At 44.6% G+C, this 25,431-nt stretch overlaps 1 protein-coding gene across 5 annotated transcripts in view; it reads left to right on the top strand.

Annotated features, from left to right (window-relative positions):
* LOC121189675 (WD repeat containing planar cell polarity effector) overlaps window positions 1-25,431 on the top strand; it is a 65,963-nt gene that overhangs the window by 2,692 nt on the left and 37,840 nt on the right. For 4 of the 5 annotated variants that reach the window (XR_005894900.1, XM_041050043.1, XM_041050044.1 and 1 more), the window contains exons 2-8: window positions 11,753-11,853; window positions 16,201-16,285; window positions 18,738-18,782; window positions 21,055-21,105; window positions 22,810-22,880; window positions 23,938-23,997; window positions 24,419-24,533. Coding sequence is in view for 4 of the 5 variants with exons in the window: in XM_041050043.1 (XP_040905977.1) it covers window positions 16,225-16,285; window positions 18,738-18,782; window positions 21,055-21,105; window positions 22,810-22,880; window positions 23,938-23,997; window positions 24,419-24,533 (403 nt within the window). In the remaining variant the exon portion in view is untranslated. Of the gene's footprint in view, window positions 1-11,752; window positions 11,854-13,515; window positions 13,595-16,200; window positions 16,286-18,737; window positions 18,783-21,054; window positions 21,106-22,809; window positions 22,881-23,937; window positions 23,998-24,418; window positions 24,534-25,431 lie in introns of all 5 variants that reach the window. The other variant, XM_041050042.1, reaches the window with a different exon arrangement.

The following is a 25,431-nucleotide window of genomic DNA, read 5'->3' as shown; positions in this document are numbered from 1 at the left end:
TCTGAGATCCTAACTGTAGGGAGCTCGGACTAATCATTTCTGACACTTTCCAAAACCCACAATCCGACAAGCATGTCCGCGTCTTTACGCAGCAATTGGCCAGTTGAGATCTTATTCAGGGAGGCTTACAAAAAAAAACATCCTGCAGTTCTATCTTTCAATCTAACAGCATAAAATGAACATGAGCCACCACCAATTCTTCGTCCAAAGCCCAAAACTGGCTTTGCTTTTTGTGTCTCCATCTGCTGGTGACAGGGGCTGACACGGAAACTTCCCTTCTCAAAAGCCTCTGCGAGTGATAGCTGGATTCAGAGCTGTTTGAAGCAGCTGCCGCATCCTGGCAGTGTTCCTCTCAGCTCCAGTTACATTTCTACCCCTCTGTGTGGCATGTGCTTACGGTTGTCATGGGTGTCAGTGTGAGACAAACAGGTGCTCACAGCTGTCTGTTGGATCACATTGTGGGTGTATACCATTGATTGGCAGGGTCTTGAAAAATGCTGTGGTCTGCGGTGGTCTTCTTTTGATCATCATCATCGTTTTTGGTTTAACTCACGTGCTGCATTTCCAGAGTCAGTGAAACTTTTTGTCCACTGCCCAGAGATATTTCACATTGACATTGGTGGAGACCAACCCAGAACTAAAAGGACAGTGAATATTGGACATGAAATTATAGATTATTATTTTCAGATTTAAATCCTGGAATTAAATCTGGGAACCCTTCAAAAGGTCTAGTCCAGAGCAGCAAAAGATATCAGGAGCAGAAGCATCTCAGAGTGAGGAAAGATTAAAAGAACACAGGGGCCTTAAGGTTAATCTTTTGTTAAAGCCATTTGATTACATTTCATTCTGTTATACTTCCATGTACAGGATCATTTAAGTATTGATCGCTCTTTATACTTCTCTTTATAGCTGCCTTTACATTGCAGTTTCATATCTGGGATTGGATCAGCTGATTTAGGGCTACCTTTCCTCTGTCAGAATATTGTCTCATTATCCTTAGCCTTTCAGTGAGTTCTGTATCAGCTACAGCCATGAACGTGCATAGCAATCAAAATCACCTAAAATCCCCTTAATTTATCACAGAACTTGTGACAGTCATGACTTTACATAAGCACTCATTGGAAAGAGTCTGTTGTTGCTGTGAATGTTATTTGACAAGTTAGACTCCAGTGTTTATTTTCTTCTCCGGCAGTCTCCACAGTCAGGTTGACATGAGGGATTAGGCATACTTCGTCTTTGAAAAAGGGAAATCAGAGTGAAACCAAAAACAGCAGCGGCACACATGATAATATCTGGTGCCAGTTTGCCACGCCGGCCTGATCCTCTGTGTGTGTGCTGTGAAAACAGTTGGTATTGTGGGTGCTTTGTCCCACCCACAGTGCAAGAACCGGAGCCCCACAGAAGCGAGGAGAGTGGGAAAGTTCACACATGCACAAATCCTGTGGTACGCACACACACGCACGTACACATTTATACACTTATGCACATGGAGTGTCTGTGCCTACGCCTGGATTTTATGTCTTCACGTGCACGTATGCAGAGTGCACTCTGACGATGTTGCACAGCAGCATGAACATCAGCACGTCTCTCTGTCTGCGCAGTGTCTTTCTCCTCTGCTGACCCCTCTCGCTGTCCTTTGTCCACTCCATCTCCTCCTCCTCTTTTGTTCCCTCGTCATTTCACCTCCTTCATCTCCACCCTTTCTGTCCTCTCTCACTTTATCTGCTCCTGTTCTGCTCCTCCACTTGTCCCCGCAGAGTGCACCTGAGTGACCCCGCTTCGTCGGCAGCTGGGAGGCAGATAGCCAGCACACACACCGGCCTCAGTATCGCCCTCTTATCTCCCTCGCTAGACCAAATAGCACTCACAGTGTACCAGCAGACACCGAGATAGCAGGTTGCATTCACACGAGCACACACATAAACAGAAAAACAACACACAAACATAGTGGATAATTACATCATTGTCACTACTATCTTGCATCTTATTCAACTTCTGTACCCCTGTGCCATCGCCCTGCTTACTTTGTGGCATATCTGTGTCTTAGCAGTGTCATGTTCCTGTCTTAGATTAGTTGATGAAGCTTTAGATGAGATAGAGCAGATGATTTTTGTCCCCCATTTTATCTACACTGTACAGCAGACAGTAGCGGTGTTGTTTAAAATGAACCTACATGGCCCCGTCGTGTCATTTACTTTTAATTGCAATAACCGTAATGATACACTAGGTGTCAGTGTATGCCTGTAGTTAACCGCAGTCAATCTTGGATTTCACTTTACATAGTACTGAGAAACTGGTGTTGATGGGTTCATGGTGAAGACTCTCCAAAAACACTTGTTGCTGTAGCAGTAGTCTTGGCTTCAAGAATTGGGCTTATGACTGGAGAGTTGTGAGTTCACTCTGAAACCTGGTAACCAGGTGAAATCAAGTTATTTTGACACCATTTTGCTTTGTTTAACAAAAGAAGAAATTACACGAAAGAGAAATACACAAAACAATGGACCGTGTTTGTGCTATTGAAAATCATAGGGAAATAAATTATCTAGCACAAAAAAACATTCTGTCTCCCTTTTGAGGGTATTTCTGTGATGATTTAAATAAAGGACAAACCACTGGGGAAGTGGTTAACTTCAAAAAGTGAGTTCATCTCTCGTCTTTAAGCCCATTATTATTTTAGCAATGCAGCCTTTGTGAGAATTTCTGTGCTACCACTCATGGTGCTCATAAAAGCCTAATCTATCTAGAACTGGCTGGGTTTGTATGAACCCAAATTCTTAACCATCTAGTTGAATGATGTGGGTTAGTTCTTTGTTCATTGTTATTTAATTTGTGTATGACCAAAGTTCCGCCTGATCACTCAGTATATTGTATACGACTTACCTTTTAATAATTGTCTTTATGTGCTGAAGATATTTTAGTCTCATTTTTGTTTCAGGCTAAGCAGAGCACATCTTCCAAATAACCCTTTCCTTAGATGAGACATCATGGATTGGTTGCTTCCAGAAATAGCCTGCAGATCCATTTGAGCTGTTGTCATTGTGTAGCTTTGGCACTTTTAGGACAAGGCCTGGAGGCGTATGAATGTTTCCAATCTGCCTCGATGTACCTACTACCTCTGTGAGTTTCTCACTCACTGATTGTGTGTGATTGAAACCTGAGCAGGACTTTGTTTCTGGCCAAGTGTTGACTTGCTGTGGGAGGGAAAAGCACTCAATCAGAAAGAACACAGACCCCTGCAAATACAGCAAGTAACATCTTGGCACTGATGCAGAACTATTCAATTAAATCTCATAATATACACACACCGAGCTATCCTCAGAGGTGGGTTTTTTCCTTTGAGTGAGCTTCACCTATGCTCCTCCACTCTCCCTCTTCCTGTCTTTCTCCCTGAGGTGTTTGCATAGGGAAATGGTCCGTGAAATGGGTTTGATGGAATCAAACTCCATATTAAGACAAGTACATATTTCATAGCAGTTGATGGACTGATTGATGGGACTTGTGTCTTCATTTCCTTTGTATGTCTCTGCCAAAGAAGATCTTTATCAGGAACAGCAATATGAAGGATCATGGCTCAGCTTGTTTCGGAGAGGAGAGCAGTTATTCACTTTTCGTGTTATGACTTTGAATGTTTCTTCGTGTGAGTATCTGAGTGTCTTCAATTGGTCCTTTTTTTTTCTGTGTGAGCATGTTTGTTTGCGCCCACAGCACCTGGGGCCACAAGGGGGCACCAAACTGCCACATGTTGCCATTCTGCTTCTGCCCTAACTGAAAGCTCATTCTCCATTCCCTGTGCTGTTGACAGCAACAAACATACTTTTTTTTCCCCCAAAAACTCACTGAAGGATGACCATAAATGCGGCAGCAACAGTGTCCTGGATCCACTGCCAGCTAATGTGGCAGCAAACTCACATTGGAGAGGGTGGAAGGTGGTTCATGTTTTGTTTTTTCTTTCTTTCTTTTTTTTTTTTTTTTAATTCAATGCAGCTGTCGTTTTAGCACCACCAGGCCGGCTGACAAACTCCCCCTGACCCAGCCCACCTAGCCCGCTCGCACCACCTTTCATTAACCTCAAAACCCAAATCCATCCAACTGGACCAGCGACGGCAACTCGCTGCCGATGCTGGCGGTCACACCCCTCTGCACAGCCATAATGGGCCGTGGCACAATTGGGGGGGGACGTAAGTGACAACATTCCCGGTCCTTCCAAGAGGCCGGTTGCCCGCAGGTTACCAGCGACGCTGCTTGTCCCTGTTTGTCTGCACTCACTAAAAGGAAAGAATGTTTTCCCCCACACAACATGGCTGTGTGGGGATTAAGGCCCTTTCTGAGTGGCCCCGGGTCGTGAAGCAGATGTTAGCTAGGATAGCGCTCGTTGCCGTGCCGACAGTGAGCCGGTGGGATCGCCCCGCCCAGACGACGTTAAGCCTTGGTACATGTATAGGAGAGAAGAGAGGGTGGTGGTGGTGAGGGGCCTGTCACACATTAAAGAGAATGGCGGTGGGAAAATGTGTCACAGTGGTCAAACACTAATTCATCTGAACTGTCTCCGATTGTCATCACACAAAGCTGGAGAGCTTCACACAGCTAGCTTGATGCTGCAATGAGCGATGATACAGACCCCTCAGTATCTACTCTACTGTTCATTAACTGATTCGGACGTGAGCTACATTTGTTTGCAAACGCATTTCTGTGTGCTCGGTTCACCTTCGTTTGCAGCCTGTAAGGTGTGAGATTTACAATAGCAGCACACGGAAGCTTTTAAACCAACAGTTGCGCATCATGTGTCAGACTCGCTTCCCCGGTGTGAGCCACTGGCCTCCACCCTCCCAGATGATGTTTTACTGTGATGTGTTGTTTTAACTGCTAAGCTCTCTCAAGTGCTTGTCACACAGAGCCGCTAATGAGGATGACTAAATGTACAGATGGCATAGCGACTGAAAGGAAAGCCATAGGATATTGTCAAGATGGCACAAGTCTACGGGGACAGTTCTGTTGTACTTATAGGGCATTACAAGAAACTATAGTAAGAAATCTGATTGTGAGACTCACAGCAGATGGACGGTAGACGTAACTAAATATTCCTTTCACAACTGAGACTAATGATATTTGATTGACAATTTTTTAATGCACAATAATATGTGAGAAAGTCTAAGTACAAGAAAGGGGGAGAAGTGAGTTGGATGAAATCTTGGAATTCTCAATTGTATTTTCTGGCCAGTGTTTTGCATTTTTTTCTTACTTCCCACTGTCAACTGTAACCATTTACCCAAACGAAGTGAACTCTGTTTGAATTGTGGGCGTAGGGGGAGGCTGTATGGTCGTTTGATGTGAAAGACGAGCCTGTTCTCTTTACGTCAGACAGGTCTAACTGCAGGGTGAATGTGTTTAACATGGGGCCCAGTTCAGGCACCTGTGGTACTCGCAAGCGTCAGGCTCAATGGAAAGAGGATACAGGGTCTGACAAGACATGACTTGACCCAGCTGTACAGGCAGAGCCCTGCTATTGTCCTGAATAAACAGCAGAAATCAGTGTTGTAGAATTTCCCCTCTGTGTGTGTGTGTGTGTGAGAGAGAGAAAGAAACAGTCTATGTATTTGTGTCTGACAAAATGAAGTGAACAAGGAACTTCTTAGGGACAAATGGAGCACAGCGTTGACACAAGAAGTGTGTCAGTGCGAGTATGTCTAAGTTAGTGGACAGTTGTGTGTATGTGTGTGTCTGTGTGTGAGTGTGTGAGTGAGTGTGTCATGGGGCACAGGCCATGCCGTTCAGTTCCACAATGACTGTCCTCTCTAAGGATGAGTGTTGGGCAGGGAAGGCTTGTTTTCACGCGCGGCTGGATGTTTGGGCTTTCTGACAGATGGAGAATAGCCAGATGTGTGTGTGTTTGTGCACTTGTGTGGATGTGCATATATCTGCGCACGGTTGTCTTATTTCATGCTTCCATTCTGCTGATTTCAGACCTCAGCAACAGCTTTACTGACCCTTTACTGCAGACGACAAATTACCAGACTCCATGCTGACAGGAAGAACTTTTCCCAAATGCTGAAAATGTGTCCGGAAACGGTGGTGGTACAAAGGCCAAAGTTTATCAAGGCTTTAACGCCAAGTCTCTTTTACAGTGTGTGTGTGTGTGTTAATACACACACATTTTGAAGATAACTGTAATGGCATTTGGCATTTGGTTCAGCAGGTAATTGTGGAACAGAGAAGGAAACTGATGGAAAGGTCTTCTTAAAATAACCAGTGTGGTCACATGAATCCTGGGTCCTGGAAATTCTTACAAATCTAAAACATTAAATGTAGCATGAAGTGGAAGAAATGAAATTTCGTTTGTGTTGATCACAGCATTGTAATACTGCATTTAAAAAAAAAGTTACTCTGAATAATCCTCAGACCTCACTGTGAACAGAGTTCAGTGGAACTACTCTGCGCCCTGTGTAAGCCTTTGACTCTGCGCGCTAACTAACCAACCCACTGCCATAACTGAGCAAAGATGACACTGAAGTAAGTGCTTGCTTACATTCATTTAACACCATTATCAGTCAGATGCCTGTAGGACGTTTGAGTTGTTTGACCGACAAACAAAGCAATTTTAAGACATTTGTTTCTAGTAGTTTTAGATGAAGATTGGGTTACTGTAATCCAACAACATGACTGTGAGCTGCTGTCATAGAATTAGTTTAAATCTCTAGATTAAATTCACTGCTCTCCCCCCAAATTAAAAACATTGAAAGTTAGAAAACCCCAGACTGAAGATCATACCGCAGTGATGAAGTGTGATAGACAACTGCCAGGTAAAGGGAAGAAGAGCTACAGGTAGATGATAGAAGGGATTTTATTTCTACTTCTAGACTTCAGCAGGGGTTGAAGGGAGATATGACACCAGCATCCTTCTCTGAGGTCACAGCAAAGAGAGCAAACCTCTTGGTCTGAGTGCCATCGACGTCCGACCACTCTGTGCCATGTCAACCTGTCAGAGAGAGAGAGAGAGAGAGGCAGAGGGAGGCACTGCCCGCTGAGAGGTGTCCGAGGTGTCATGGCCTCGTCTGGGAGGTGACAGACAGCATGTGTGTGAGTATGTGACGGCGAAATAAGACTGCTGAGAAGTCTAGGGGACGTTCATCGTGACCTTTCGTTTTGCCAGGGTCCATCTCGCTCTGTGCATCTGAGAATAACTTTAAAGGACCTCATCCCCCCTGAGCCCTTGACAGGTCTGTGTGTGTGCGGTTGTGTTTTCGTGTACATGAAAGTGCACATGCGGTTGTGTGGAAAACTTCAACTGAGCTGTATGTGTCAAGGTGCTTTTGTGCACCGTTAGAAATATAGCTACAGGACGTTTTTGTCCTGAAGTGAGTATTTTACTGCGATGCAGATGCATTCCTTTTGATCCCACATAAAGGTGTAGTAGTTTCTGATATACAAATGATTTGCAATTGCGCACAAAGTCAATGGAAAGACGTGATTAGATGCAAATGTTTGAGCTGTTTTTTTTTTTTTTTTTTATGCATGTCTCAAACAAATGGACATATCGTCTGTGTGTGTGTGTGAGTCCATGCATGTGTTTACCGTTTAAACGTGCGTTTGTGGTCAAGAGGTGAGGGGCAAACAACAGGGAACCAAACAGCTATAATAGAAGAAAATCCAACAACATAAACAAAAACCACGTCCAGTGTGACACGTGTCACCTTCGCTGTGACAGGGGACAGACACCGGAGAGGCACAGAGTCCCTGAGAATCTCTTTGAAGTCAGCCAGCAATTGTGCCGCTGGTTTGGAAGTATTGCCTTTCCTGCCCCTGGGCGTTGCTATAGGGCAGATGCACTCGGCTTTTAGTGAAACACTTGCCGGGATTAGGCCTATTAGCTGAACGGGAGTGAAATACCTCCTTTGCGGGTTTAGTGGGATCTTGGCTGGATGCGGAAATTTAGTTTCCATTTAATGGATTGGATTGTTACAACATTTTGTAGACAATCAAAGCAGAGGCCTCTCTGTCTTTTGCTATTTGTCTTTTCCAACAAATCTTCTGACTAATAAAGACCTGATTGCACATTCTCCACTCACATCTCTTTCCTCTGTCTCTCTCTTCCCGTCTGTCTCAGTCATTACTGGTGCTGTGTTTGTGTTTCTGCTCCAGGCGTTGGGTAAATACCTCTGCTGGAGTAGGTTTTTCCCCCACTTCCCTCCATTACCTCCTCTAATGACGTTTACACATCTGCTTAGAAGAGCCTCCACTCATCTCTCCGTCTCCCTGTGTCCGTCTTTCTCTCCTTCACTTTGTTGCACTCACACAACCACATGGACACACTGTCAGCCCATGTTTAAGAATTACATTATCTATTATCTGGCTACTGAATTAATATCCTGATTTTAATGAACTAGTGCAGTTCAGAAGCACAAAATGTTCACACCAACAAATAATAAAACTTTATTCACAAAAAACAAAGACAAAAAGGGCCTCAGAAAAAGTTAGATGTCTTAGCTGCTGTGTAGAGCAGTTGTTGTGATCCTCACTGCGAGTGTTTCGTTGTCGTATCACTTGTGAGTGTTTTAGTTTTACATTTCTTGTGACATTTCGTTGTGGGGCAAAGACGTTTGTCTCGCTTTTTTTCTCTGAACACCTGAACTTTTCAACTCCTCACCTCCACATGCCCCCCCGAACCTGAACTGGTACTTCAAGTGATCTACTGGTTTCTTTTGCATACACACACACACACACATATGCGTTTGCATACACCAGTGCACACACATACATACACATGTTCTGAAAAGCACACCTACTCACATCATTCGACAGCGAGACTTGCCCAGCGGTCATACCGCTCCGGCTTCGTTTTCCTGCTGATTGACATGTCCTGTAAAATACACACACACACACACACACACACACACACTCACACACACATTCATGCAAAATGACTGTACCTGTCACCTCTCTTGAATAGTATTACCTTTACCTCATTTTGTTCTGCCTGTCCATCACTTCTATTCTTCCTCCGCAGACAACTGAATGGGCTTCTGTGGGACTTTGTTAAGTGTGTGTGTGTGCGCCTGTGTGTGTGTGTGTGTGTTTGTGAGTGTGTGTGTGTGTGTGAAAGGTTTTCGGCCTGCTGCCTGGCGCCACTTTGCCCGCCCTCCACTCTTCTCCTCCTAACCTTCTGTCGTGTAATGGGACAGTTGAGAAGATCCGCTGTACTTGCCTGTGGTTATGTGTGTGTCTGTGTGTGATTGTGTGTGCGTGGGTGTGTGTGTGCGCCACACACATGCAGGTGAGTGCATACATTGCTGCCAAACCTCACAGCGTTTTAATTCTGAAGAACCCAGTCTTTGGCTGGTCCCTTCTTTTTCTCTCCTCTTTGGGACGAGTTCTGTTATGCCTCAGGTCCTCGACAGAACCACTGAAGCAGAGCAACTGAGAGACTGATGGACACTGAGAGGATGGAGAACAAGAGAATTTGACAAGAACATTGTCAAGTCCTGTTATTCTCCATCTGTTAAGGCCGCAGTAGTGACCCCTAGAGTCCACTACGTTTACGACACACCACAGAACAATGTAGGTCAAGTGTTGCGCCTGTAGAGCGGGATGACCTATTTTGGGAATCCCTGGTTCTGGAGTCCCATTGAAGTCCCATTCATTTTTCCCATAGACAGTGTTACGTGATTCACAGTTGGACTGGTTCTTAGATTGGCATGAAACTCCAGTTAATTCTTCAGTCCAAAATATTAACAACTGCATTATCTGGTTCTTTGATAGAACGTTGAAGGTACAAGCTTGTGTACACAAAACTTTCAGGGGAGACATTAACTACGACTCCCATGGTGCATTTCAGAGAGAAATATCCAAACAGCATGATTATCCTCGAAGCAGAAATAGGACAAAGTAGGATTAAATAATGGAAGTGACAAAATCCATTAGTATTAACTTTTTTTGTCTTGCACTATCAATATTTTTTTACATCTTGAGGCATGAATGAAGCACACTTAGAACTGCTGGACATGTTTATGAGACAGGATCTTTTCCCGAGAGTTTTCTCTTCTCCACCACTCAGACACACACCTTATCTGTTCTCTCAGCGTTCACAGGCCTCCCATGATGTTTTCCTCTGTTACATTAGACGCCTTTCAGAGCTTGGATTCTTTGTTTTATCCAGCTTTTCACTTCTCATTATCTTGCGCTTTCGTCAAAGTCCTATCTCATGTTTTCAGAGTTTGTCCACCTTTCTTTGCTCTGATATGACACTGGAAGCTAGAGGACTTCTCCCTCAAGGATATACTGAAGATAAGAGCTTGTGTGAGTCTGTGTGCGTGCTTTCATATGTATGTAAATGTGCGCATGTGTACATTTCCTCAGGTACCACAAGGTTAAAAGATAGGAGAGTATGCATCGGACTGTATATGCCTTTCCATGCATACGTATGTGTTTGTGCGCCGTACGAGTTCACATATCAGACATTTGAGAGATAGGAGTGTATGTGGCGTAGGGCTGACTGGAGCGCCTGAGTGTGTTTACTGAATACATGAGTATATGTGTTCATGTAGACTGTGATGGAGACTTGGCAGGAACTCCGAGGCACCTCGGATTGGAAAATCTGCACTCATACACTCTCCATTATATACCGTTACCCTGCCTATCTCTCTGTGTGTGGATGTATTTTCCGGTCGCTCTTTGTATGTTCTTCATGTTTGCCAAGTTTCTCTCCGCGAGCCAAAACGAGACCAGGCAGTAGGTGAGAGAGCGTCTGCGAGAGATAAAGGTTGTGGAAAGTCAGAAAATTTGAAACACTGTCCTTTGAGACAATAAAGAGTAGAGTAAAAAGTGCAAGAGAGAAAGGCAAAATCAGGCACACTGAAATACTGTCCTTTGAGAGAGACGAGACAAAGAATGAGGAGAGTAAAAATTGCCAGAAAGGGAGTGAAGGCTTGCAGACAGGGTCAGGAAGCTTAATGCATTTCTAATAGCAGGTACCTCAGAAAAACATGGGAGAGAAGAAAGAGGGGGAGGAAAAGATTAAAAGGAATGGGACAAGTAGGCAGAGGGATGATAAGTGAAGGTACAAGACGGAAAATAAAAAGAAAAGGGAAAGAGAAGGGAAAACTGACAGACAAACTTAGGCAGAGTCAGGTAGGTGAGAAGGAAATGGCAGTGTGTGTGTGTGTAAAGTATAATGATGTGCGTGTGTGTTTGTCTGTGGGCTTGTTTTACTATATTTGTGGGGTCCAAAAACCAGGATCGCACTATGTCTGTGGAGTCAACTATACTGTAAACCACTAGTGATGGTTAAATCTTGGATTTAGGGCTCCGGTTAGGATTAGGTTTAGGTTAAAGTTAGGGTAAGGGTTCAGTCGGGATGTTTAAATATTAGGGTGAAGGGCTAGGGAATGCTTTATGTCAATGACTGGTCCCTGTGAACAGAGTAAAACAAGTGTGTGTGTGTGTGTGTGTGTGTGTCTCGTGGGGGCGGGGGAATGAGGTAAGGCTGTGATGGCCTCGTGTCAGTCACCCTATAGCAGCTCTTTAACCCTGTAATTTACCACATCAGTCTTCTTGCAGTGATGGGACCACTGCACCGGGTGACAACACTGCCTCTGGCGTGTGTGCGTGTGTGTGTGTGTGTGTGTGTGTGCGTGTGTGTGAGAGAGAGAGGGTAAGATGGGAAGTGAGAGTGCATACCTGTGAGAAAGGATTCTTGAAATGTCAAACAAAATGTCTCTGAGTCTGCCTTCATTTCAGACATGTCGCTCTCTTGTTGCAGTGGAGCTCCAGATCTGAACCACGGCCCTGATGGACCCTGGGGGGATCAGCAAATGTGGACACAGTTGAGCTCACATCTGTTGTAACGCAAGCGAAACATCTGTAAGTACCCCAAAATTACACACACGTATGTTGCCTAACGAAACTCACTTAATCAACATTTAGACACTGTCAGTGTGTCCTCTACATTTAAACCAACACTGTGCAGTTTCAGCGAGGTATTAAGAGAGTACCAACATGTCTCAGTTCATTCCACCCATAAGCTTTTCTTTGCATAGCCAGAGCAATTGATGGGCCACTGTTTGTCCCTTCAGCCACACCATACATTTTCCTCTCACCTTGGTCAAGGAGAGTTTTCAGTGGGCAAAATCAATGAGAGTCTTAAATCCACCAACTCTATTACTATCTCTGTATTTCTTCATTCTCACCATCATGTTGTTATATCTCTGAGACGGCCTGTTTGGTTTCACCGTCCTTTTGGACCAAAAAAAATTAAAGGCACTCACAGTGCAACCAAATGAATACAGATTTTTTTAGAGGGCAGTATATAATCACATTTTCTTGGTGGAGTAATGCACATGCTGTTATCTTACTGTTATATATGCTGTTATGTATGGTAGAAAGGTCGCGACATGTCACTCCTCCACCAGCGACAGGATATGGAGGAACAGCATTTTAGAAAAGGTTAGATTCAAACCGAGTACGATGTTTGAGCTGTATACGCACCTGAATCACTGTCCATATGTGCACTCAGAGCATGTGTAGGACAATAGCTCAGTGTTAGATTCTGTGAGCCTAAATAAATGTCTTGAAGAAGACTTGAAGAAAGAGTGAGAGCTGTAACAGGACTGCAATCCAGATATCTCAGAAAGCCTTCCATTGTTTCTGTCTCTCTTTCTCTTTCACCCTTGAGAGAACTGGTCTCAAATAAATATTTACTTATAGTTCTGTCTCTGACTTTCTCCTTCTGTGTCTCACACACACACACATACACACATATATCCAAACACACTCATACAAAGGCACTTTCTGTTGCTCTTGTTCCTCTTTGCACACATCTACAGCACAGACACACTCACACACACACACTCAGACTTAGTAACCACCCAGAGGGGACAGTGAAAGAAGAGCAAGAGAAAGAGATGCAGAGAGCAGACAAGGTCGTAGTTCCTGTGGACTGTCTTTGAAAGAGAAGTCGTATGTTTTCCCTCCCCTCCTTTGATGTTAAAGCAGCCTCTTTACTAGTGTAAAGACAGGGTACAATAACCTAGACCCCCCGCACCCCTCACCCAAGCCCTTTGTACACTGGCTGTACACCCCCACAAAGCTCTGCAGGGGGACAGGTAACCCACGGCAACCCCAGCCAGAAATCAGAATGCGTGTGGCAGCTGTCCAGGACCTGTACAGCATGCTGTGTGTGTGTGTGTGTGTCTGTGTCTGTGTCTGTGTGTGTGTGCGCTGTACAGTACTGTGCAAAAGTTTTAGGCACTAAAAGTAAAGTGAGGATGCTTTCAGAAATAACACCATGAAGAGTTTTTATTTATCAGTTAACTTCATACAAAGTGTGATAAACGGGAAAAGAACTAAATTTGTGACTTTGGGCTTTAAACAGCACCAGCTCTCGGTTCTCACACGGTTTTTTGAGGTACTTGGCAGGTTGGTTGTTCCAAGTGTCTAGAACTTGTCACAGTTCTTTGGGTTGTGTCACTGTCTAGAAGTTCTTTGGGTTGTGTCACTGTCTTCTGTCTCATCATGTAATCCCAGGCTGACTCCATGATGTTGAGATCAGGGCTCTGTGGGGACCAGATCACCTGCTGCAGGACTCGTTCTTCTTCTCTCTGAAGTTAGTTCTTTATGTACTGTGAATGTCTGTGTATGCAAGTGGGAGTGCACAGTCTTTCTGCAAGTCAAGTAAATTTTTAACAGGAAAAAAATTGAAAACGTTAAATGTACGCACTGTTTCCACCTACCGATGAACCCTACATACACCCCAGCAACACAAACCACAAAGACAGACGCACACAGACATATATATTCCCAGTTTGTTCTAAAGAACAGGATCAAAGTAACTAAAATGAGCCTCATCAGATCTGGATCTAATGCAAGGTAGAGTTAAAAACCCACCACATCATGGCAGTCACTGTGAATGGACTCACCTTCTCTCTTTCTCCCACTCTGTCTCTCTTCGTTGCTTACCCATCTATGGCCACAGGGGCCATGGACACACACATCATTCTTGTCCAACACACACTCACCCGTTTGCTCCCCCATTTTCTGTATCTCTGTTGGCCCCCTTGTTTCTTCTATTCTGCCATAAATTCCCTGACACCCCAACATCTCCGCAGAACAAGGTCCCAAGAACTTTTAGGCTAGCCAGACTGGCAATAACGAAATGAAAGCTTGCTGAAATGAGGTTTTCCCTCCAAAAGGGCTGACTTCCTCTTAAAAAAAAAAAAAAAAAAAAAAAAAAGCTGGTTAGGAGAGGATGAAAGAATCCTCTTATGTCAGTAAACTCGTTACGCCGATGCTGCCATGCCATGCTAGCCCCAGCGTTTCCATGACACCCAGTGTTATCTATGTGTATTTTTGTTGGGACTTTTAGTTTTGGGGGTTGAGTGGCAAAATGAGATCCTCCCCGCCCCTCCCCACACACACCACGAGGAGCAAGAGGGGAAAGATAAGAGAGAGTCCCCTCTCAGCGTTAACGAGAGAAAATGAGAGAGAGAGTGGATGGAGAGACGGAGAGCATTAGCTGCACAGATAGAGAAATGAATGGCCAACACAGCAACACTGCTACAGCTTTGCTGTGCTACTTATAGATTCTGCACTGGATAATGTGGAGCATATACTCCTCTAATACACATGCTGCTGTATGCTGATCTGAGTCCATCCCATGTAGGATGAAATTTACACTGAGCCTTTTACACTGGAATCTCCAGAGGTTTTATCGCTCCATAATATCAAAATCAGTCTGCAGTCTTTGTTCACCGTGACAGACATTATGCTTCAGACAATGAGCAAAGTTGGTGAAAGGGATGGTTTCCTCTTTCCTGCTTGCCCAGACAAACCTTCTTTACAAATGTAGGTTAAAGATTTGTTGAAGGTGAAATTAGCCTAACAATTACTCCTAAAACCAAATTTTTAAAAACTTTTTAAAAACATTAAACCATAAGTATTAGTAAGATTATTAGTAACAGTACCACCAGCAATGGTGGTTGCAGCTGTTGTTCAACAGTTGTAGTGTTTTAGTTGAAGTGATTTATGGGCTCCATGATGGGGCTCCTCGATGAGCTTGGATGCCGGGTCACCCCCCCCCCCCCCCGACCGCTCATAAAACCAACTGTTGCCCTCCAGGGACCGAAGTTAACTGACTGGAGAATAAAGTGTGTAATAAAGAAGCAGGGACAGCCAGCACATGTCATAGACCTGCTCTGTGTTCATTAGCTGATGTGAAGAATGCTGCCTGCTTTGTCTGAGCTGTCAGCTCCAAAGTGTGTGTCCGTCACTGCTCGCCTGTGATGTGTGACCGCCCATGACCTTGTCTCAGAGTCAGTCTGAGTTCATGAGCGTGTCTGTCTGTCGTTTGTTTTTAATTTGTTTTTTGGTCAAAATGTGCATTCATACATGCAGAGGTTACGCCCACTAGCAATACAGGTATAACAGGTAGGAAGTGGTGCTATAGAACAGTATTATGTTTCAGCACAATTGTTATTCTTATTGGAAGAACATGAGAACGACTACACTGTAAAACAGCAGGGCACAAGGTCTCCTTCTTAACCCAATAAAGTCTTCACCCTCATAACCAGGTATTGTCTAATTTTTGTGAGCTTAATTTGATTTAGCACTAATTTGTTAGAAACTGGCACCACTGAAGTACAATATAAATTAGGACCCACCCTCCAGCGTCCGTCTTGTGGACAGACCCTGTGTTAAAATCCAATTGTAAGACCTAAATTATTTTTAGTTTATATTTTGCTCATTTGTTGTTGTTGTGTTTTCCCAATTTGCTTTAATTTGTGTGTGTGTGTGTGTAAAGTAATTAACACATAGAGAACCTCAGGCAAGGTAACATCATTTGATCATTTTTCCAGTTTGAGTCCATTCGTCTGTTAGATCCCTGTCTCTCTACCGTCCATGATAAAGGCTTAAAATGCCCCAGTACACTGACCTGTTCTTTTTCATCTGTTCTACACTTTGAACATGTGGAAAATTAAACTTTCTTTGCCCGTTTCTGTGCTTGGTCATGTGGTAACTGGCAGTCACACGTGGTCGTCATACAAGTTTGCGTATATGTGAGCCTACATGCAAAGCTTTGTTTGACCCTTAGGCCTATTTATGTCAATCTATTATGTTGTCTTGTCAAGATATACATCTGCGGTGGTGTTTGGTCTGCCTTGTCTCTTTCTCCGTCTTTCATTTGTTCTTTCTCTCACTTGCCCCTCTGTGCAGACTCGGGTTACACTCCTCCGTCAGATGGCGTTCTGCCTGGCTGAGCTGCACTTGTGGTCCACCAAGAGCTCACTCCAAGTCAAAGGTAGCGCTTATCACCATGTTCAATCTCCCTCTCTCTCAATGATTCTCTGCCTTTTTCTCCCTCCTATTTTTCCTCTCACTCCATCTTGCTCTGGCTTTCTGTCATCACTCACTTTGTTTTCACACCTTCTGCCCACCTTGGTATATCTACTTTAACAATCTGGCTCTGTCAACACCAATTCTCACCTTGTCTGTTTCCACTTTCTCTCTGCTCACTTCAAATTCCCGTGCTTTCGATGTTGTTTATTGCCTTAAACGTGACGTTCTTTTTAATGTTTTTACCACTTGGAACTGCATTTGAATGCTGCTTAAAGTATAACGGTTTAGTATGACCACAAGTAACCACATTTGTTGACAAGGTAAAATAAAACTTTCGATAAACTTTGCATGAGATTTGGGTGTGTTATGCTAGTGGAGACTAATGTGGCCTTGAGCCTCTAGAAGAGATGAGGAGGTGGCCACAGAGGTCTGATAAATTACCTTCTTTCAAACTCCACACTCCCAGTTTTTCAAACTCGCAGTCTTCAGTCCAAACCTGTGCTGACTCAGGTGACATCACTTCAGTTTGTGAGATTTCAAACAGATTTATGCAACTTTTTAACGTGTGCAGCTGTAAATACATGTACACAGATCTGATGTGTAAAATCAGACAGGTGCTTGGTAGGTAGGTTGTTCCAAGCATCTTGCAGAACTTCTGTAGATTTAGTCTGTCTCAGTGTCCCCTGTCTCGTCATGTAATCCCAGTCTGACTCCAATATTCTGAGATCATGGCTCTGTGGAGGCCAGACCACTTGCTGAAGGACTCCTTCTTCTTCTTCTTCTCTCTGTGGACAGTTCTTCATGACTCTGGCCGTATGTTTGGGGACACCGTCCTGCTGCCTCCCTGATGTTGTTGCGTGATGAAAAAAGATCACGTGTTTAAGAGTTTTGCACATCACCATCATGTATGCACTGAGAATTATGAACTGCTGACCAATGGGCCAAGTAGCAGGGTCTAAGTTTGACTTTTCTGACAGTTTTTTTTGTGCGTTTTCTTGCTCTCCACCTATCAGTCCATCTCTCCTGTCTGACGGAAATGCTCTGTTTCTCCATTTTCTTGTTTTCTCCTCCCTTCCATTCTGTCTTGTCTTTCACAGTCTGCTGAGCTTTAGACGAAGATAGTGTCTCTCGGAGGCTGACTGTGTGTGTGTGTGTGTGTTTATGTGTATACACAAAGGTACGACAGGGTGTATATCCTAGGTGACGGTGACATATCCTTATTTGTTTGTTTTTTTCCTGCTGTGTGTGTCTTTTCTGCTATCTTGGAAAAATGTGGATGGATACATCTGAGGGAAGAGGCCTGGTCGCTGAGGTGTGACGCTCCCTATCACCACCTCCCTTACATCATATACATCCGCCTCGAGAACAGAAATATAGATTCATAAAAGCAGCATATATAATTCTATGTGACAAATGTTTTCTGTGTGGTTTGTGTGTATGTTGCACATGCTGCTCATCACAGCAGACAGCTCCCACAGCCTTCCACCCTTGGCCACTGAGAAGCTTAAGATTCAGATTTGACCTGGTCACCTATTTGTCTCCTGCTGCCCTTGATGTTATGAAACCCAGTGGTTTATTTTGATCATTGTGTTCATTTGTGAACCAGTTTTTGGTAAAAGATGAAGTGTTTTTTGTTTAACACCCACAGTGTTGTGTGTGCAAATACACAATGAGTGTTAGCTACTTGTTCTTGAAAATCTCTGTTAGCAAATTCTAATAACTTGTAGAGCTGTGAGTGCATCCGTATCCAGGTACAGCATGTGTGTGTGTGTGTGTGCGTGCATGTCTGTGTCTGTTTGTGTGTCTGCCATCAGCTCTCTGGTTGTATTAGTGTGACCTGGCCTCAGGAGCAGCAGCAGCAGCGGCAGCAGCAACAGTAGTGGAGCGATAAAGAAACGATGTGTTGTGCGAATCCGAGTCTGGCTGCTTATGGTTTTGGGCCTGCAGGAATAACACTGACAAAAAAAAGGCTCAGCTCAGCAGTTTGTGTGTGTATGTGTGTATATCTATCAGTGTTTGTGTTTGTGTGTGTGCGTTGTACCTAGGTGAATGTTGGACATATGTATTTTCTCTGTAGCTGTCCACAGAAATTTAAATGTATATGGTGCACGCGTGTAAATCAGAGTCTGTCCCTCAGGTGGCATGGGTTTAAGGCACACTCCTGTCTTTATTAATACCCCTCTGCCCCCCTTCATTCTGGCTCGGACCCCCCAGCCCATCCTCCCACCTCCTCCCTCCCTCAGAGGGTCTTATCTAAACCGCGGTGCTGGCAGACGGGACAGGCCACTGGCTGATAGTGATTGTTTATCCCATGGTGCGAAATTGCTGATCTGTCTTCTGCTTTTCCCTGACAGCAAGATGTTCATCTCTCTCTCTCTCTTTCTCCCTCTCTCCCTCTCTCCCTCGCCCCACAGATACAGATATTGGCACCTATCAGTACTACGATAAAGGAGAGCCAGGTAAATAGTGTTTATATTGGATGTCTGTTTGTGTTTAAGATAAGTTGCATTTGTCTTGTTTTTGGAATGTATGTAATTTCCTTATATATGAAGAAGGGCTTTTTGCTGCAGTAAACACACACACACACAGACACACACACAGATTACTGGTCCTGCGTATCTCGGCGTCTTACACCCGTTAACCACACATACACTTGTCCACACAGAGGCTATTAGTATGTAGGATTTACACCCTAAAACCTTTATATACACATGCACATACCACACACACATACATACACACAGGTTATTAGGCCTCCGTGGTTCTATCTCTTACACTCCCTGTGTTCCTGTTGACCCGGGGTCCTGCCACACAGCGATAGGAAAACTAAACTGTTGACTTTCTCCTAGATCACATAGCAAGAGGCCCCATGTAGTCCAGCTTCATATTGCCTTAGGCCAGGAGGCTTCCCTTACCATCAGGAAGTGCTCAAATCGCTCCCCCACAGTCCCCAGCTTTAGGGATGGGCTGTCTCATCCTCATCCTTTCTGTATGAAAAAGGTGCATCTCGCAAGCATTTTTTTAATTTGCACCGAGTGGCCTGACGAGGGTTGTTACCTGGTACAAACCCTAAAGACTCTGCTGAACACGTTTGAACAGATTTCCAGGAAATCAGCCTTTTTCAAAATGCCACTAATATGCCTCAGGGGGTGCTCTGCAGCTGTAGCTGCAAATAAGATGACTTCAGAAAATGTTTGTACATTTTCCAAATGTAAAAAGCATGTGATGAATATTATACACCAGGAGCTGGTCCATTGAGCGAAAGAAGTTTCCTCATGTCTCCATACAGATCTGATGTTTTTCGTCTGCCGCTACATTTAAGTCACATGCTTCATGTACGTCATCATTTACACGCTACGTCTGCTTTCACTGCACTCTGTGGCAGTTTGCTTTTATCGATACACCAACCCATGTTTTCCCTTTGTTAGCGGGCCTGTCTCACACGTTTCTGCCTCTCTTTCATTGATTTCCTTCTCTTTGTCTTAGTTTTTTCTCCCACCATGTATATTTTGTTCTCGCTCGTTTTGTGTACACCTTCTCTGTGTCTCTTCCTCTCTCTCTCATCATGGGGTTCTCTCCCTTCTCTCTCATCTGAGAAGCTGCCTTCTCTTTCATTCCAGTGTTCAGTGGGGAGACGATGCTCTCTCTCCAAATCCTTTCATTTGGAGGATTACTAAAGTGTGGCTTGATATCACAGTGGAGGGAGCGGGTAGGGGGGAGGAGGGGGGAGACGGAGCAGAATCACCATCCAAAAGTATCACAACATTTTCACACAGCGGTGTAACGATAGCTCAGGTCATGATTCAACGGCATACATAGTAGATTACATTAGATTAGATTAAAATGTGTTTGTTTGGGGTTGTGTTGGGGCACTGTGGCGTTCAGCTTGAACAAATGAGGCCATTTCCTCAGCCAGACATCTCAGCATCTTTAGTATTTCTTTACATTCACGACTAAATAAGCATCAGTAACTAAAAAAACTGTTCTAACTTTGACACGAAACAGTGTTTTCATGAAGGACATTATCGCTCACAGTAAGAAGCTGACTGAATGTCTCCAGGGCCTTTAAGCTGAAAGCAGTGTTTACTTCCAATTTATGTACTCTAACAGCTAAAACTAATGCGGTCTAACACAACAGGTCTGCAATAAATCTTTCCCTCATGAGGGCTGTAATGTTCAGTTATTGTTGTCTGTGGTGCTGCTGAGTTGTATTGCCTTACTCTGGCAGGTGTGTTCAGACTACACTCTTGATTGGTTTTCTGAAAGGTTAAATGATAGTTCCACATCTCCCCACTAGAGGGAGACCCAGGCTCATTGGAGTGGCTCCGGGGGTACCCCCGCTGCCAAACCCCCATCCACCCCCCCCTGCCCCAAGCTTTCCCCACCCAGCCCCAGAGCAGGTGCCCATGTCTGGGCCTGTCTGGCCCCTCACCCCCTTATCTGATTAATACTACTAATCCTAGAGGTGTTCCTGCCTGCCAGAGAGGCCGGCCACCAGACTGGCCACTTTCTTGCTCACGGTGACCGGACCATGAGGCACTGTTTCGGGTTATACTTTGCCAAAACAGCCCCTTGGAGTTAAGGGAATGTTTCAGCTCCAGCTTAGCTTTCTGTTCCTCTTTATCTATCTCATATAGAGACTACAATCATTTGTCCTCCACACGGGACTCTTTTCATACACTGTGTATTGCAAATCCAACCTTTAATTTGGCCTCTTTATTTTTTTCTCAGCTGTTTCCTTGGAGCATCACTACTACAATGAGAAACTACAGTTCTGTGAAGGTAAGTGTCCAACAGAGACACTTACAGAGTTACTGAGACGGTCTTCTTTATATCCACCTGTGTGTGTGTATGTGTGTGTGTGTATTTGGACCCTAATCATCTCACCAGTGGATGACCATCTTCCAGAAATCGCTGTCCTAGCCAGTCAACTGTCCTACTTCCTCTGTTCTCTCTCTCCCTCCCTCTCTTCCCCTTACTCTCTCTGCTTTTCACCCAGTAGTGGAATACAAACACCCTTATCAGGAGACGAACACTCATCCCCCTGCCCTCCCCTCCCTCCTCTCTCCCCTGACCCCCCCTCCACCCTCCCCTCCCTCATTTGCATGCATCTATTTACCTCCTCTTCCCACTCATTCTTAATAGAGAACCCCACTCCTTAATGGTTTGTTTCAGTAGAGATGAAAAGAGAGACTGTAAAATAAACAGATAGAGGAGTGATTGCACCATATTGAAAACAGCAGTGCCTCCTTTCTCTTTTTTTTTTTCTCTCACTGAACTTCATGTATATGCGTGGGCAGAAGCAGATGCACAAATTCAATTAGCTGTTTTTTTCCCCCCATATCCTTCCCTCCCAGTGTTTAACCACTAGAGATGGAGGGGAAAAGGGAGGGCTGGGAAATTAAAATGAAGGGGCCTTGGCATGGTACGTGTCGAGATATGTGCTGCTAACTGTGAGGTTGCATTTGGGAGATAACTCAACTCAAGAGCGCCAAAAGTCCTCACGATTAAATATTTGCTTCTCCTGGAGGACTCCGTAGTTTATGTGTTTTGAAGGGACATTTTGTAGAGTATTTTCAGTCCTTAGGTGCAGCTACATCAATCTGTAAGCAGCAGGCTTAAGACTTTTTCTGCTTTGGGGACACGGCAGTCAGAAATATAAAACTTGGAACTTCATCGATGTGGTTTCTTTATAGAAGCAATAGATTAGATAGGTATAAAAGTAAATGAGTGACATAGTTATTGGAACTATGAGAGTAAGCCATGCTTGTGTCAGATACTTAGGAAGATACGAATCATGAATTTCTACTTTCATTCATTTTTATTGTTTTAAATTTTTATATTGAAGTTTTTGTGAACTTAAGTGTCTTAAGATGGACAGGAAGAAGACAGATCTCACCACTGCCTTATTCTTAACCAGGTTCCTCAGTGACCTGGTGGTTCCTCTCAGGGTTTCTGGCTCAGTAACACAGGATGCATCTACCTAAATCCAACAGCTTTTTCTGTTCAGGGAACTAATATGTGAATGTCCACACCCACTGAATTAAATGATTATCTAAATAGCTGTCAAATAATTTTCCTTTGATTTACCGATCGATAAATGAACTAATTGTTTTAGCACTTATTGGGATTTAGGATATAATCCTGCAGTCGAAATGGAGCTAAACTTCATGGTTCCAGGTTCCAGTTGAAAGTGCAGTCATTATTCTGCACACATTCATGGACAGATTCAGCATTGCATTTTGGAACCTCTGCCTCATGTACCTGCATCTCTTCATTCCACCCGACTGTCCTGTCACCACCCTTTATTCCTCAATCGCCCCCTTTTCATTCTTAGATCTCAACCCGGATATAAAGTTCAACCCTCTTACCCTTTCCTGGCCTCTGATTTCCCATACCTTTTTTAAAAAATGATTTCTCCTGTGTCTGTGTTTAAAAGTTCAAGTCACATGATCCTCTGATTCTTCTCGTGTTTTGCCTCCGCAGCTCGAGGCTATTCGTGGACCCCCAGGAACCGCCGACCAGAGAGGCTACGCGATTCGCTGAAGGAGTTGGAGGTACCCGCCTACTCTGTTCAGCTACCCCCCCTCACCCGTCCCTCCCGGCCTCCCCTCCGTCTTCTTCTTCCCTCTGGGGATTTTCGGAGTTTTCCCTTTCCGAAACGGCCGATTGATTAACAAATAGGGGCATTCTCTCTCTTTTCTCCCGCTCCCTTCACTCTCCCTGTCATTCCCGTTTGTTCTCCTCTCTCCCTCTCCTCTCTCATCACCTCTCTTTTGGCCGAGCTCTGTCATCGAGGGGGATATTTGAGGGGATCAGGGGGCTGCAGGCTGCCCCCTCATCCCTTCTCTTCCTCCCTCCTTCTTTTCCTCCTCCTTCCCTTCCTCTCCCTTCATTCATCCCCCTCTTCCTCCGCCCTTTCCCCCCCCCCTCTTCCACTCTGTACTTGTGGCAGTACAGACCTAGCTTTGTTTGCTGGAACCTGTCTGTGGCTGTTGCACACACACACACACACGCACGCGCACACACACACACACACAGACGCACACTCTCCACCCATCCACCTCCTTCCTCTCACCCGTAACCATTGTCTGAAACTAGAAACACCCCAGCTCACCTCCACTACCCCCCCTCCTCCTCCCTCTCCGTCCCTCTCTCCTCCCATCCAATCACCCCAGCTGGGTTTGGAATGTGGCAGGAATGACCAACCACACACACACACACACACACACACACACACACACACACACACACACACACACACACACACACACACACACACACACACACACACAGGCAGTCCTTACCTGCATCCTCTTTCAACTCTCTCCCACCCCTCCGTGAGCAGGAACTGCTGCAGTGGCCACCTGTGGCGGCGAGTGTCCAGTACTGTGTAGCACCAAGATAATTAATGCGAGCACGAGTGGCACTGGCATTACAAAAAGATGGAAACTAACTGAATTGTTACACAAAAAAAATCACTGTTTCACAACTTCGGTAGAGGCAAACAGACTCACTAATCACTTTTTCTGGTCTCTTTTCTAACATGAAATATAGGTTTTCTATTTTTTTTCTCTCTGACTTTCTCTCTGTTTATCCATCATGCTCATTCAGGAACTGTTGCAGACCAACACCTGTGTTCACACCAGATGGAGAAACAAGCATTGCTGCCAGGTACACACCTTCCTCAGCCCACCACCTTCTGTACACACACACACGCACTTCTTTACAGCTTCAGGCAGTGGCAGAAGCTGAACGCAAGTTCCCTGGTTCACCCTGACCAGGCCTCAGATAAGGAGCTTCACTGGACTCTAATACCAGTTACCAGGTTACCAGATCCAGAATAGAGCTAAAGAGTAAAATTACACAATGGAAAATCAGGGTCACAACATCAGATTATACTTTTGACCATTTTCTACTCACCCACAGTCAGAGGAACCCACAGACCATGTTTGTGTTTCTGAATGCAGTTGTAAGTTTAGTCTGTCGAGGTTTGAGTTTAAACTACTTTTACTACTGAATCTTTTTCATCTTTAATAATAATACAGGTACATTTAAATTTAAAGTGTGTGTGTGTGTGTGGTTTACCCTGCAGTTGATGCTGAGCAGCGGAGTACTAGTGACCCTGACCCTAAAAGGACCTCAGCTTGAACAAGTGTGCGTAGACCGCACGCTAGTGGGCCGACTACCATCCAACACCGTCGCTGATGGTTAGTTACACACACTTACATGCACACACCCACGCATACAATGACCAAATTCTTCTATTAATCTGGTTTGCCCAAGACTGTGTTCATTATGTTCATTATGTCCATACATGTGTTTGTTTAAAATAGTTTTTTTACTGTTTAATTCCACACTGGTACCCGGTGCATTAAAGCCTCAAGACATTTTTGACTGTGATTTTGGTTACTTTGGTGCTGCCGATGCTAATTAGTGCTGTTGCATAACCAACGCGCCTATTCTCGCAGTAAAGAATGCCTTCTCCTGTACGGTCGCCATTTTTGCATTCACTGAATGAAATTATGGTTTAAATGTGACTTAAATATTCCAGAGGTTCACTGTGGTTTAAGCGGATTTAAGGACACAAACACCATTGTTTCCACCACATGGCTCGGCTACCTATCTCTGTGCACAGGCACACACACTCACACACACTCACACACTCACACACAAACAAACAGAGACATTTGCATTCAAATGTTCAATATTTTAAAACCAGCAAACCATCTACCACGCACACACACTGTCAGCACTGTCTGTGTGCTTACACCTGCTCACCACACATGCAGCTCGACATCTACCACACACACACTCACTCCCCACTATCCTCACCACTTTGTCACGCAACCACTCTGTCACACACGCACCGACTAACACACATAGCAGGTGCCACAGGTGAGCGTGGCGACTCTGCTAGCTAATTGCGGGCAAATCCTTTTGTGCTGCGTGTGTCCAGGGGCCTTCCCTTAAGAGCATCCATCAGTGTTCTTTCTCCATCGCGCGTTCCTCCAGGGAGTACCGCCCCCCCCCCTCGCACTGCGCTCTCTCTCGCTCTGCAGACCTGGCAGGAGAGAATAAGGGGCCGTGGACACCGGCCCAAATCTG

This window comes from Toxotes jaculatrix, chromosome 11 (assembly GCF_017976425.1).
Source record: "Toxotes jaculatrix isolate fToxJac2 chromosome 11, fToxJac2.pri, whole genome shotgun sequence".
Classification (NCBI taxonomy): domain Eukaryota; kingdom Metazoa; phylum Chordata; class Actinopteri; family Toxotidae; genus Toxotes; species Toxotes jaculatrix.
The sequence above is the reverse complement of the archived record's forward strand: the minus strand, read 5'-3'. Positions and strand labels throughout refer to the sequence as shown.